We start from the raw sequence: 15,540 nt of genomic DNA, 5'->3' as shown, positions 1-15,540 counted from the left end.
GCTGAGTTATGTGCTTTTTACTCACATTTTTATAATACTTTTTTTTTTAAATTATATATTTACTTATTAATTTGTTTGTTCATTTATTTATCTATTAATTTTATTGCTTATTCATATTCTCTGTGTACATTACATTTGATATCTGTTATCTTTTTTTTATGATTTAATTTTTTCCATATTGTTATACAGGAAATTAAAGGAGCCAAAGTACAGGGACCAATTGTCTCAAACACTCATCAGCTTATGTCAAATTGTTGAAGAGGACCATGAAAATTACAATTTCGAACATCATAAGTTGATTCTTACAGGTATTTTGTTTCTTCAATACATGTAGCACAAACCACTAATTAAAAAAGCAAGAGTATGATTATTTCCTGTTTTACAATGCTTGACTTAAAAACAATTTGGGCAAAGTGTCTTCTATCCTTTTTTAATTATTTCAAGAAGATATTTAGAATGTATAGTTTTGTCTTTAAGGGGTCCCCGTAGCTCAGTTGGTAGAGTCCTTACTTTACATGCAAAGATCGATCCCGGGTGCAGTCGAGATTTTGTCCCAACCTCTTCCCCCCCGCCCCTGTCTTTCCAGCAGTAAAGGGGTAGATGGGTCAGTTAGATCTGGTAAAAAGTACTTTGCGATAGACGCGTCCTATTCAAAGGGTAGCAAACAATTGCTGTAGTCCATTTCACTCAATAGAAACCAGGATAAACTTTGGCTCCATGGATCTTACAGCGCTGAAGGACTCTAGTTTTGTATTTGGGGAGAGAGACAAGATGAAATGACTAAAAAGAACATTTCTTTTCTTTTTCCTGTCATTTCCTTAAAAGCTCACATTAAAAAAAGAATCTACTTTTCAGGTGTGACAAATCTGTTGATCAATAAGAGTTTTAGTGGAAATCAAGACTTGAAGACTAAAGATTCTAAGGTAGGAAATTGTAGAATTAATGTTGATCATTTTGTGAGACTTAAAGGTTTTATCACTGACAAATAATTAATCGCTAGAAGCCAGCCAGTCCACGGTATATAGTATGTATTTCAAAGAGCTTATGAATGTTTAATACCATTAATTTGTGTAACGTGATTTTTATCTTGTTTTGTTTTTGTTTGATTTTGATTTTTGTTGTTGTTGTGGTTTCCATTGCTTGAAATTATAATTTTCTGGTATCTGTAGAGAAACCTCTCAATCAGTCGGGACAACTGAGCCTTGTTGACATCTGTGCATATCTGCCCTTCCATGGAGAACCACATCTCTAACTGAATGTGACTATCTTATCTAACAAATTCAACCAAAGTTAATATAAGACAACCTTTTTAAACCTGAATTACCAACTAATCTGGAATTCAAAAGTTGTAGCTTTTTAAAGCACAGTACCCAATACATACACTCAAACTTTCAAAAGCAGTTTTTCAGCTATGATTTTTAAGAATTGTTCTTTCTTCCAGCTGATTCTTATGTTTTGTTGCTCATCCACTTGTTTCTATTCCTCGCTCCTCAATACTGTCATTTATCCATGCTTTTTAGAGGTCATTCTATAGATTTATTTAACATGTGACGTAATGGTTGAAAGATTTAAATTTCTCCCTACAATCCCAATTCTCACTTTTTTTCAAAAGGAAGTTACGTCAAACTGTGGGATGGGGAGGCGGGTTTGTTTTTGATTTTTTGTTGTGTTTTTTTTTGTTTGTTGTTGGTTTTTTTTTCTCAGTGCCTGTAATGATTTGATATTATTGTCTGATTTTATTTTCTTCAAATCTCTTCTTTTAGATGTATCTGGCAGTTCTTGACATGGTGTTGGAAGGTCAGTATTCATATTGTAACGATTCACAGATTTTCATAAAGTAATTCACCATAAGTTCCTTTCTTTTATTTGTTCTTCCTTTTCCACTTCTCTTTTTATTTTACTACTACTACTACTACTACTAGTACTACTACTACTACTACTACTACTACTACTACTACTACTACTACTACTACTACTATACTACTACTACTTACTTATTATTCTACTACTACTACTACTACTACTATACTACTACTACTACTACTACTACTACTTATATACTACTACTAATACTACTACTACTACTACTATACTACTACTACTACTATACTCTACTACTAATAACTACTAACTACTACTACTAAATACTACTAACTACTACTACTACTACTACTACTACTACTATTACTACTACTACGACTACTACTATTACTTTACATTACATTACATTATGGTGGTACTAGTAGTAGTTGTTGTTGTAGTAGCAACAGCAGGTGCATCAGTAATAGTAGTTGTAATAACTTTTTATAAACCTATGTTTCTTTAAATAAGTAGTATGTTAGCTAGACTAGTATTTAAGAAAATGGGTATCTTGGCAAATACTGTAGAATGTTTTTATCATAAACTCAGGTGTTTTCTTCTAGTCTTGTAAAATATTTGATAAATTGCCTTATTTGTTAAATTTTTTCAGGCATTATAAACTTGCAAGCTACCTCCAGCAAACATCACTACATATCCCCTTTTAGCAACTTGAAAAATGAAGATCTTAACGAGCAGGCTGAGAAGAAATTTTCACGACATGCTCTTTCATTCTGTCTTCAGCATGGAGCAGATTTTATCAGTAAGAATGACATAAACATTATGCATATTCACAATTTGTTTCACTATGTAAACAAAATCAAATGTCAAATCCATTATGATGATGTGTGATTTGTGCTTTTTTTTTTTTTAATAACAAATATGTTTTTGGTAAGTTTTAATTTAAGTAAGTGTTCCAATTTTTTAAATCAAATTTTGAAACTAGGATTATAATGAAATTCCCATAAATTAATAAATTCTCATAATAATAAAATATTTATTTGTTAATATGTGTCGCATGTCAAGTTCCTGGATGTTTTTTTTTTGTTTGTTTTGTCTCATACAAGCTTAGGATCTACAAGAATTTCGATTTTTTACAGCAAATTGTAGCCCATTAGTGTGTGGGAAAAATAGATCCAGTTACAATGAAAATCTCACTTTTTGTACTCCTAAACTGTGCCATTATGAAATGAAAGTGTTTCAAGCCTAGAACGCTTTTTTTAATCATATATATATTTTTATGAAAGTTTCAGAACATACTCCCTCTGTGGCAGAATATAAACCAAATGATGCTGACAAGTTTGTTGAATTGTTTATGAAACAGGTGAGCTCACGTCAGTTTCTATTATAATTCATAAAATTATGAAGTTTTCCTGTTACTCAACAATGCCTTCTTTTTTAAAAAAATTATGGGGGGGGGGAAATTGGACTTAAATACAGTACCAGAAATATGAGAAGAGAATCATTTTGAACAAAACTCTTAAACCTGCAACTTCTTTGGAAAAGAGAATGTATACTTCTCATCTCCAGAGATAATCCATAACATTTGGTTGTAATGAGGTTGGGTTCTGGCATGTAGTCTTGGGTTTAAGACTTTTTTGATGTTTAGTCTATCAATATATAAATAAATAAATATGTACATTTATAAAGCGCATTTCCACGCCACGGATTAACCATGCTCGATGCTCTTTACAATGTTTCATTTATTCCACTGACATGCCATATATGAAGCCATACTTCATACAGTACCAGTCACCTGTTAGGTGTCTTACAGTATCTATCACTGTTTGTAGCCAGGTACTCATTTACACCCGAGTTGTATGGGGTAATGTGGTTGGACCAGAATATTCTACAATGACTGTCACACATCTGGCCACTGATCACTCTTAATATTGCTTGACTTTTGTGATAAGACTACTTTGTGTTTTGCTCGCTTCATTCTTTTCTTATTTCAGCTAATGGAACGTATGTCACCATCCGAGTCCCTTGATGTGTTGAGTCACTGCCTAAAGTGTGACCAAATCAACTCCAGAACCATTATGGCCTTTCTCGCAGCTCTCCAATCTACGTCAGAACACTTGAGTAAAGTACTTTTAGGTATGTTGTGTGATTTTGAGGGGAGAAAAAAAGTACCGATAAATCAATAATGATCGATTATTCTGTCCTTTGAGTGAAGAAATGGTCATTTTACTTGTAAAGATTTTTTTAAAAATAATCAAGGTAAGAGGTAAAACTTTCTTTCTTCCTTCCTTTCTTTTTTTTGTTTTCTTTCTCTTTTTTTTATTTTGTATTCATTTCTTTCCATATGCAGTTATTCGATTAGCCCAGATTAGATTTCATATTTGCCCGTGACATATTAATTCTGATTGTCAACAGTTACTAGAAATAATTCAACAAAGTGGCAATATTGTAATCAAGTGATCTGCTCCTTTAAAATATTTTCAAACCATTTCAGATTACATCAAGACTAGCCTGAACTCAGGCCTTCAAGATTCAGAGACACACCAGGTGACAGCAGCCTTCTACCTTGCCAGGGCATGTTGCAACCTCAACAATGTACATTTCCAATCTTACAGAGATTGGTATCAGGTTGGAAAAATACTGTTTATCTATTTACTGATGACTAGCAGTTCATTTTATTATAACACCACAATTGCATTGTTGTGTCATTGTATCCTGATACAAAATATTTTCCTACTCTTCCTCTTCCTTCACATTCTCCTCTTTTTTGCTTATCCTTCTTCTCTAGTTGTCTTCTCTTCTCCTCCTCCTTCCTTTTCTTCATTTTCTGTAATTAATCTGCTTAACTATCATTATATTGAAATATAACTTCTGCAGTTTTCAATTTCCTGTAATATTTACATTTTTAAATCAAATGTATACTGTGTAAAAGGTTATAAAGAAGATGGAGGACATTGTGTCATGGTAGCTACAAGTTAAATCAGAACAAAATATTGCTACTAGGAACAATAAAATCAAATGCATATCACTGTTTTTATTCTTGGTATTCTTTATCATTGCATCTATAATTTTTCTGTACTTATAGGACTCTGAATAACCACCTAAACAAATTTGAAAAATGTAATGAAAATTGAATATGTGAGTGAATTTTTGAAAAATAATATTTAGTCTACTTTTTTACTTCTGCTATTTTGACTTAATTTTCTACCCGTGGCTTAATACCCAATTTTAGAAGCAGCGTAGTTAGAGACTGTGAAAGGAGCATCAGAAAAATACTCCCAAGTATTGTAATACATTCTTTATTTTTCAAATACATACAATGATTTTGATTTAAAGTATTGAACTGGAGTATTAATATATATCAAAATGATGAATAAAAGCGGTCAGTTATTTATCTAATGAGGTGAAACAAAATCAGTAAATTTGTTTACATTATACTCCAGCAAACTTTTGGCGAAGCATCAACTTCCATTGCCAGCTCCAGAGCTTCATTTGTTTTCCTCATTAAGTGTTTGACTCAATGGGTTCCTGAAGATAACCCAGAATATTTAAAGGTAAGAGTATATAAATAAATATATATTTTATAATATAATCTAGCGCATTTCTATTATTTTACAACAATGCACAACAAACTGCTTCATTTATTTACCCTAGTTTTTCATATTGAACCAAATTTCCTTTTCTCACTGTACAAGTACTTTCTTTACCCGAGGACAACGGCAAGACCATAATTTTCCAGCCATTGACCATGCTTACCATCAGACTTTTGTGACAAGATGAGACACTGTATTGCTGAGTCACTGGGTTTCATAGTATGTTGTAACTATCTTGATTTTTCTCCTGTTTTTTTTTTTTGTTTTTTTTTGTTTTTCAAATTTATTTTTATTTGGTTCTAGCCCATTTACAAATACAGTTTAAGTTCTAATTATAAGAAATGACTTTATTAAATATAGTGCCCGTCTTTCAATTCTGTTATCTCAATTTAGATGAAAATTATTTCAAATAACATAATTGCTTTTTATAATTTTCTATCAGACCCACATTTTACGAAGACCTTTTATCCCAGCAAGGATGAGAGAAATTTATGAATCTTACATAGTGTTGACCAAAACTCGTCTGGATGATTTGAAGGTAATATCTGGATATTTTGTAGGGCCTCATAAAAGAAGTCTGTCTCAATAGGTCTTTTTTAAATTTGACATTGTTAAATCTGATGATGAAATCAAATTATTTCTATTGGACTTAACATTTTTTAAATTGTGCTTACATCGCATCACAAACTCACAGTGAAACAAGAATCCAAGCGGGTTGAATGGACATAGTGTCTTCTTTAAATTAAATTAAAGGCAACAGGAATCTACCTGCAATCCCTTTTCTATTGCACAGCAATACACCGTCTTATGTAAATTCACAAAGAGTGTGGAGCAGCTACATGTATCAATAATAAGTGAAAGATTAAGGAAAGTATCAAATGAAAACATAATAAAGATATTGTTGTGTGAGGAAGCCAAACCCAGGACCCAACTGGCGTGGCACCCACCATCTGACAGAGGTTGGCACGTGATAGCACTAGCACTGAGCTACCAGATGATGACATCATCATCTTAATCTTGTTTTCTAAAATATGATTCCTCAGATTCCTGTTCGTGACATCCCACATCAGGACTCTACGTCAACAACTGATTCTAATTCATCTAAGGTAATGTTCTGTTTTATTCATTTTTTTCTTCTTTTTTTTGTTAGAGAGATAAGGAGAGAAAGAAAGAGACAGACAGGGAGAGAATGACAGAAAGTGAGATAGAGCAGTTATGTTTAACAGATTTTATCAATTGTTTTTTTTTTTTCAGGAACAGCAGATAATTGCAATGCAAAAAGATGTTGATTGCAATGTGAAATCATTTGAGGAGACAGGCAAAATCCCAACCTCAATAATGGAAGCCAGGTAATCTTAAAAATGTAGCAAGTTGAATTTTTCGTCTTATAGTTATACAAGGAAAATTTTGCTCTAATACCTCTTTATATACCACTGACTTTTAGACTGGAACAAAATTTCTTTGAAAAAACACCTAAAACTTTACCATACTGCTCTCTACTTGTCTCAAGAAAAAATTTTACCCCAAAATTCCTTGTTATTTGTGTTGTTTTGCTTTTTTTTTAAAAGTTATTTCGGCAATGTTTATTAAATATTCTTGATCATTGTACATTCCAATGTCAGTGTTCTTCCTACATGTTTAATTGTTATCAATAACATTTCTTCCATCATAACAGTATCTTCAGGAAACCCTATTTTGTTGGAAAGTTTTTACCTGCTTTGCTGAAGCCTCGGTGTGTAAGTAATAATGCTATTTAAATATGATAAGAATCTATTTTAAAAACTTTGTCCATTATTGTCAAGATGCAAGGTTTCAAATTTGCCAGTTATCATTGATTTTAATTGTAAAGTGACAACAGCTAAAATAATGTTTGATTTGAGACAGAAATAAACACACTATATTAATTGACACTTCTTTATACTTTAAATTGGGCTCTTACAAAATGAAATTGTCTTCCCCAATAACAGGTAACTCCTGTTTTAAAATTTCCTGCAATAGTTCATTTCTTTTTGGAGATACTCATATAAATGATGTCATGAGGAATAGAATCTCTTTGTGATTTTTCGCTGAAACATTGATATTCCTATTTACATTTTAAGTAAATGTTAGTATTGATTTGCTGACAATCATCTTTTTTAAAAAATGAAAGTCAACTGATGTTTTTAGAATAAAACAGATGTATTCAAGAAAATGTATATTTGTAACCAAAACATTTTTTTTTTTTTTTGTTTCGTATCTTTTCGCGATCTAGCTTCCCGACAAACCTGATTCAAGGATGAAATTGATAGATGAATTGAAAAAGTCAGGACGAATTGCACCAGCTATGTACACTTCTTACAAGGAGGCATGTGAAAGGGAAAAACAGAATTTGCTTGAAGGTAGACAAGACTGATAATTTTGTCTATATTCTGAATGCCTGCCAGAAGTGTGATCTGATAAATAAAGTTAAATCAAGATTTTATTATTGTTAGCCATAACAAAACGGATGATATTATCCGTAACTTTTTTTTTTGGCTTAATGCTTTCATAAACTGATTGGTCTGCACTACAAAGGTTATATTAATGTACCCCTCCTAATTTATTTTTCATTTAATTTTTTCAAGGGTTGTGTTCAATTTACTTAGAATATAGGGTATCTTTTATCAATATCAAGATTAAAAAAGAACAAACCACACACTTACACAAAGAAAGTAAATTGACAGTCGTGAGATTTGAACCAGGTGACAAGAGATCATATTTGTGTCTGACCAAAATATAGAATGTCACATTTAAAAATGATTTGTCCCATTGCTACCAGAATTATTACTTTATTGTTAAGTGCTCATGAACTTTGAAAACAGGGACTAAGTGTGTCCCCTACCCCTACACCCTGATTGTTAGTGCTTACTGAGTTTGGAAAGCATTGCAAGACTTTTTAAATGCCAGTCTTGTCTCCACTCTGCATGCTCGTCGCAATTTTGATTACTTCATTCTCCCATAGTGGCCAGAGAGGTTACTTACTGTGTCTTCTATTCCCCTATGTCTGTTTTCCAACATGCTCTTTGTCCTTGTTTTGGAATGAGATGACTTGGTTTTGTCCTGACCCTAGCCTGATACCCTGGCTGGGTACAGTCAACTGTGTAATTAGAGTTTTGGGAGATGATATTATTTATCTAGTAAATCATCTCTTTTATGCACTATATTATTTTTTGTCTTAAATGTTTATGACCTGTAGATATTTGAGTGTCTTCATCATAGCGGGGTCCTGTGCTTTTGTCGGTATGTGACATTTTGGTGATCTTAAACTAAGTACACTGATAGTGTGCTCTTGGAATCTACATTTCTTCCCTATTTGAATCAATTCCCCTTTGTCTTACTTTTTCTTGGGTTGATTTAATTGTAGTTCTAGAACTTTTACTGTATAGTTACCTAATAGTTTTTTAATGCTGTAAAACCCTTAAAAACAATCAAAACAAGATTACTTCATTGTTGCAGAGGTGTGCGATTATGAACTTCGTTGAATGCAAGGTGGGTTTAGTAGTGTCAAATAGGGTTTTAAAAAACAGGGATTTTAAAAGTTAATGTTGAATTTGACGTTTCATGGGATTGGAGGTCGCTTTATCCATTGTGTACTACAGTGGAACCTCCTGATTACGACACCTCCGAATAACGACAACCTCCTGATAACGACATTGACCCGTGGTCCCGATTTTTTTTCTATTTAAGATCAGTAAAAATAACCTCCAAATAACGACGCACTTTTTGATAAAACCTCCGAATAACGACATCATTTTGGCGATTTTCGGCAGTTTTCGTTGATATCTGATACTAAAAATACCGAGTATGAGTACTCAAAAGTTTATAAAAACGATTCCTGCTTGAACCAATGAGAACGCAGCTTTTTTTGATGAATCTTGGCTGATATGCATTAATAAAAACCAAGGTATAAATGTAAGTGTAAGCAAGTAAACACAAAATCTTGGAAAATGTGATACTATGTGGTGATAGTAGTAGTAGTAGTAGTAGTAGTAGTAGTAGTAGTAGTAGTAGTAGTAGTAGTAGCAGAAGTAGTAGTAGTAGAGGTAGTAGTAGTAGTAATAATAATAATAATAATAATAATAATAATAATAATAGTAGTAGTAGTAGTAGTGTTTTTGTGGGAGGAGGAGGAGGAATTTTGTTTGTTTTAAAGGGTTTCACAGCGCCTGTGACACATCGATGTCAAATCAGCGCCAGTAAAAAGGAAGAAACTTGGATATTAAGAAACATTCGAGATTTATAATTGAAATGACATAAGAAAAAGTAAGACAAAGGGGAATGGTTTAAATAGGGAACAGATGTAGATTCCAGGAGAATATCAGTGTACTCAGTTCAGATCATCTAAAAGTCTCATCCAGACACACGCACAAGAACCCTCTAAGAGGAATACACTACAATGTTTTGTTTGTTTTGTCAATGTTAATAAAAACTGGTCCCGCGGGCCTTACCACGCCCACTTTGTCCGCCATCTTGGAAACCTCTAAATAGCGACATAAAAACTCGGTCCCGTGGCATGTCGTTATCGGGAGGTTCCACTGTATATAAATAACATAAATCACTGTCGCTCATCTGGTTACTGAGATTACTTGACTATACTGCTTGGCGTCTTCTTCTTCTTCTTCGTTCCTCTGATGGACATCTATGGCTGCAGTCCGATATCTGCTATGAAGTCTGTGGTCCGCTTTAGGTCCTCAGCCTCACCATAGAGCTTTGTGTTGAGTGCTTGGCTTCTGACACCAAATTTATATGACTTGATTGTGTCTGAAGTCCCATTAAGTATTGATTTAAAATCAGTTGTTCTGTTAGCTTGACCAAGCCACAGCTCAGAGTGATGACTTCAGATCATATTTTTTTAAAGTTGTCATCGCCACTTTCTCTCAGCTGTGTTTCATGTTTTAACCGTGAACAAGTTGAGATGCAAGAATAATGTCATTAACAGTTTTATTCATTTAAATGGTCAATAGGTGTTTTTGATGTTGATGATGACGGTGAGGAAATGCTGATGTCTCCAATAGAACAGCTTCAGTTCCGATTAGATCAGCTGGCCAAAGACTTGTATCAGGGTGAAGATAAGAAAGGTTAGTGAATTATGAATATCGATTGATTGTTGGTTCTCTATATTATTCCACTTTTTCTTTCTTTCTATTTCTCTTCTGACCTCATAACCATTCTAATAAAAGAGTTATGTGAAACAGCTCCCTCATTTCTCTAGCCATCTGCAGGACATTCAAGGGCATAAGATGTTACTGATCTAGTCAATCCTTTTACTTTGGGTTTTTTGGGGGTTTTTTTTTGTCCTTCTGTATTACTTTCTTTTTTCTCTCTTTTTTGTTTTCCTCTTCTATTCTTTTTTTCTGCAAAACTTGAATTGCTAAGAACTCATTTACGCCTTAATAGAGTCAGGTGACATGTGTGTTGTACCTATCCAAGGACAAAACACTGAGGCCAGGGTTAGCACTAATTGTCACTTATCCAATCAATGACCATGCTTATTAACTTGTTAATAAATGATACACCTTATTGACACTACATTATTTACATTATAAACTGATAAATGTATTTATACTTTACAACTATAATTAACTTCATCTACAGTTGGTGAATTGTTAACCCTTGTTGAAGAAAGAGTTCATGCTCTGGTAATGATCCAGTCAAAGATGAAAGGCCTTGACCAGGATTCCATTGAAATAAATCTTTCTCACCCTTTAAACAGTCATCACGAACAGGTAATTACAAAACTGCCATTCAAAATGCAATATTCCTGAGCGGCCAACTGTCCTGATGAAATTGGGATTGTCCTGATTTGGCAATCTGAGAAATATTTTATGATTTTTAAAAATTGGACTGTTTATCTGTATGGAAATGACCCTTGCATATCCCAGGATTATGCTTTTTGACTAAAAAATTAAAACAAGGATCAGGAAAAGCTCTAAAACTAGATTATATTATATAATAGTCCAAACATTCTGCTGTTTTGGGTCATGACGGTATTGTGCGTTAGGGTGTCCAGTTTGAGCTCTTTGAAAAGTTGGCCTCCATGTAATGTGGTTATTTGATCAGTTAAGGAAATCATTAAATTATTTTTTGAAAATAGCATTTTTCTCATTTTGCTTTTATGCCCTTTAATATTCAAGAGCCTTTGGTGATCCAGAAGCTTAATTGAAAGAATACAAACATTATGAATTGCATTACGTTCAAGACCTGCCTGCCCACCCAAAGGGGTTGGGCTGCTCGGATCTCCCATACTTCATGGCTTATAAAATGGAGAGAAAGATGAAGTGAGTAAATGTGACTCGTAAATATGGGAACACCACAAAACAAATGACGTTTCGCCCTTTGGCTTTTTTCAAGTAAACACGAAATATTTGTTTGTTTTGTGTTGTTCCCTTATTTATGGTCACATTTACTCCCTTTATCTTTCTCTCCATTTGATTGACTCATTTAGGCACCTTTAGTTCATGGCTTATAATATGGTTTAAATCAGATTGTCAAGAAGAAGAAAAATTGAAAATAAAGAAAATCAGTCATTGTGATTTAATTCTTTATGGTGGTTTTTGTTATTTTATTTAAGAAAAGTTAAATATGTTTTCACCACTTCTTATAAAAAAGGATCCACACAAGTACTCAGAGACAACGATAATCCAATGAACTTTTCAGATCATCACAAAATTTTTGTGTTGTTTGTATTGCGGGTTAGACTCCATCTTCAAAGATTCCAACAGCTCCAAACAGACAAATCATCAAGCTTTTCAAAGGTTGGACAATTTGATGGCTGTGCTGATGCGTTTCCCCATGCTGAAAGTGGCACTCATAAGACACATCCTGCTTTGCCTAGACCGAAAGGTACCCCCTTATATCTTGAGTAGATTTGTAGCTTATATATAGTTGGGTTGTTTTTTTTATTTCACAAAATGTATGTTGTTTCTTTAATTCTGATAGTATTCGATAATTATTGTGTTCTCTTTTTTATCCTTGCATTGATTAATTATTTAATTTAGCTAGTCTCCCTATGTCTGGATGATAGTTTAGGTGATCTCAAACTATGTACACTGATAATGTACTCTTGGAATCTACATCTGTTTTAGACTGTAAAAAGTAATATACAAAAATGAATATATCAGCTTCCAAAAATAACAAAATAACAAACACATAACGTTTTGGGCTCAAACCCTTCTTCAGCCAATGATAAACACGGTAAAAACATTGATACATCACTTTTAATCTAGACAGACTGCAGCAAAGTATGTGGCACCTCAAGACATTCTGTGTTTGGTATTTTATTGTTTTTTTGACGCTGTTATATTCTTTTGTATATATTAACTTCCACTCTACTTATTTATGTTTTAATGTGTCTGTTTGTTTGTTTTGTAGTTTCAACTAATGTGAGTCAATAAATGTTAGTTGCTGGTTGGGGTTCTTGACTTCCTATAGTGGAGGAGACTTACTATGTCTTATCCCTCTAATCTGTTTTCAATTGCTTTTTGTCATTGTTTGAAGGAATTATTGGTTTTGTCCTGGCTCTGGCTGGTAAGGAAATAGTCAAATGTATAGTAAGTTTTGTTTGACGATATTGTTTTGGCTTGTAAATCATCTCTCTGTTATGCACTGTATTGTGTTTTGTTTAAAATTTTATATATATGTAAAACATTTGAGTGTGTTTCCTCTTGTGGGACCTGTGTTTGTGTTCAGGATGAACTTTAGTTATTTTTCTTGGGTGCTTTTATTTTTATTTTGACTTTTATACTATTCATTTTCTTCCTTTTTACTGGCACTGATATAACCTTAATATGTTACAAGCGCCGTTAAACCTTTAAAAACAAAACAAACAAATGTTAGTTGGAATTTACTTACTCCAAAGTTATTATATTATAATAGTCCGTATAAAATTGGGTGCCCCAGTTTGCATGATATAGTTTGATTCTCAGTCAAGACAAATACTTTTTGGAAGAAAGTGATTTAATTTTTTTTAAGTAGGCATTGTTGACCAATTTGTTTTCTCAGAAAGGGTAAACCCAAATTATCCAAATATATAGATCTTCTCACAGATCAAAATCGCTCTTTATAAATGACAACCTATTCTTTCTTAATTGACAGACTATTCCAGAAGGTGCTAGTCCAGATTGCCTCAGTCTGGCATCCATCAGTATCATGTGCAGAAGTCACCGTCTTTGTCTCCATGTAACAGATCGAGATGGTGTTGTACATGATTGGAACACTCTTATCAAAGCTTGTGACTATTTCTTGTCATGCTGCTGTGAAGAGGATATCACTTTTGTTCTGAGGTGAGTAGGGATTCCTGGACAAATCAATCGAGTTTTGATAAATTAAGTCTAAAATTTGAATTATTCAAAATTTGAATACTGGTGGTTTGTTCATTTTTATGATGAGAGCTGTTTAGAAATGGAATTAAAGGTTCTAAAATTGATTAAAAGAGACTTTGTGAACTGTTACTCTTGGTTTCTTATTACAGATTTTAGGATATACTTTGCATAAATGAACCTCATATTTGTTTAAGGACTACATTTTAAACTAAATGTATCTCCAATTACATCCTGACTCATATTTATGTCCCTAGGTTTTACATGGCTTATTTATATTATGCCAAGCATCGACTTGACAGAAACAATGTACTGCTACAGAATTCAGATGTCATTGAAGTTTCTGAAGATCACCTTTCAGAATCTCAGCTGTTTCCACCATTCGTTATCAAAAAGGTTTTTGTCTTTTATTTTTACACGTTTTCTTATTCTTCTTCTTATTATATTTTTTTTGTTGTTGTGGGTTTTTTTTGTTTTTTGTTGTTTTTTTTTTTTTTTTGGGGGGGGGGGGGGGTTATGGTGCAAAGAAAATAAGGTTTATATGCGTGACATAAAAAGATATGAGAAGTTTTAATTCTTTTTTTTAATCAGTTTTTCTTAAAGGAGAGTAAATTAAGCACATTTTTAGAGTTGCTTTTAATAGATTTTTTCAAAAATCATTAAAACATTATTTTGAAGTCTAAATTGTAAAATTTGGAATCAATTGAAATACGTTTATGTTGTGTCTTAAATGGCAAACAACTCAAATTTCTTCTTTTTTTTTTTTATTTTATCATTTTGACTTCACCTTATTTAGTTTTTTCTATCTGGTTAAATCTGGCATGATATGAAATTAAGACAATGGACCACAAGTTGTCTGATAACAGTAGGTAAAAAAAAATGGATTTTTTCCTCTTTTATTTTCAGGTCACAGTTTTGTGTTTACGGTGTAGATTACTAAAGACTAACTCAGCCCTTCCCAGTCAGACAAATTTATCCAATCTTCATAAAGCACTGAAAAATTATGTCCACCTTCTACACTTAGACTGGTGGAAGCGATTACTATCCTCTCATGAGGTTTGTGATTTATTTATCTAGATGTTCTTTTTAAAAAACAAAAACATGGCATATGCCTGGATACCAGTCTGCCATTTTTTATTTAGTTTTATTTTTTTCTCTTGATATTTTTGATAGTGCCAAGACATTTTGAGACCATTTTCTTCTTGGCTTTGTTGCTAAACAAATCAATTTCCTTAACATTCGGGGACAATTACTTTCATTTCCTTAACGTTCATGGACAATTACTTTTTATAATTGTTTTGAATATTTACTGTCCTTTTCTTTTTTTTTAGTTCTATTCTGATAATTATTTGCAACCTTCCATCAATCTTTATAGATTTTCTTGCTAGTATTGTTATTTTTGGATTAATTAAAAAGATGTTGTTGGTACCTAGTTTCGAAATTGCATAGATTTTAATAATTACAGACATTTGACAGGTCATAAATTCTTTGTTGAAAATAATCAACTACATAATCAGTTCTTTGATTCACTATGGATCACATATTTTCAGCCAAGTCTTGAGGATTGGGTCGGATTTGAAATGAAAATTGATCCTTCCAGAGAAATCTTGGCCAGAAGGTTAAGGTGAGTTTTTGATTTTAAATTTTCATTATAATTTGGATAGTGGACATGGGTGCCAGTTTTCCAGTTCATGCCGGAATTCCGGTTTCGCGATATCTCGAAGTCAAATACCTCCGGTTTCAGTGTTTTGAGTAAAATAACCTCGGTAAAAATTCAAAAACACGATTCAGCC

General features: G+C 32.8%; 1 protein-coding gene across 4 annotated transcripts in view; it reads left to right on the top strand.

Moving 5' to 3' along the window:
- The window catches only part of LOC144976747 (Fanconi anemia group A protein-like), a 35,959-nt gene that overhangs the window by 6,388 nt on the left and 14,031 nt on the right, over positions 1-15,540 (top strand). For all 4 annotated transcript variants that reach the window (XR_013646163.1, XR_013646164.1, XM_078921141.1 and 1 more), the window contains exons 7-26: positions 190-308; positions 856-923; positions 1,764-1,797; positions 2,471-2,620; positions 3,105-3,181; positions 3,813-3,954; positions 4,313-4,446; positions 5,262-5,372; positions 5,854-5,949; positions 6,455-6,517; positions 6,666-6,760; positions 7,087-7,147; positions 7,663-7,789; positions 10,394-10,507; positions 11,025-11,155; positions 12,087-12,272; positions 13,524-13,711; positions 14,005-14,143; positions 14,654-14,803; positions 15,298-15,371. Coding sequence is in view for 2 of the 4 variants with exons in the window: in XM_078921141.1 (XP_078777267.1) it covers positions 190-308; positions 856-923; positions 1,764-1,797; positions 2,471-2,620; positions 3,105-3,181; positions 3,813-3,954; positions 4,313-4,446; positions 5,262-5,372; positions 5,854-5,949; positions 6,455-6,517; positions 6,666-6,760; positions 7,087-7,147; positions 7,663-7,789; positions 10,394-10,507; positions 11,025-11,155; positions 12,087-12,272; positions 13,524-13,711; positions 14,005-14,143; positions 14,654-14,803; positions 15,298-15,371 (2,259 nt within the window). In the remaining 2 variants the exon portion in view is untranslated. The remainder of the gene's footprint in view (positions 1-189; positions 309-855; positions 924-1,763; positions 1,798-2,470; positions 2,621-3,104; positions 3,182-3,812; positions 3,955-4,312; positions 4,447-5,261; positions 5,373-5,853; positions 5,950-6,454; positions 6,518-6,665; positions 6,761-7,086; positions 7,148-7,662; positions 7,790-10,393; positions 10,508-11,024; positions 11,156-12,086; positions 12,273-13,523; positions 13,712-14,004; positions 14,144-14,653; positions 14,804-15,297; positions 15,372-15,540) is intronic.

This window comes from Berghia stephanieae, chromosome 7, assembly GCF_034508935.2.
Source record: "Berghia stephanieae isolate SIO BIC M18660-M18661 chromosome 7, UCSD_Bste_1.3, whole genome shotgun sequence".
NCBI classification, from domain to species: domain Eukaryota; kingdom Metazoa; phylum Mollusca; class Gastropoda; order Nudibranchia; family Aeolidiidae; genus Berghia; species Berghia stephanieae.
This window is presented reverse-complemented; position numbering and strand designations above follow the sequence as displayed.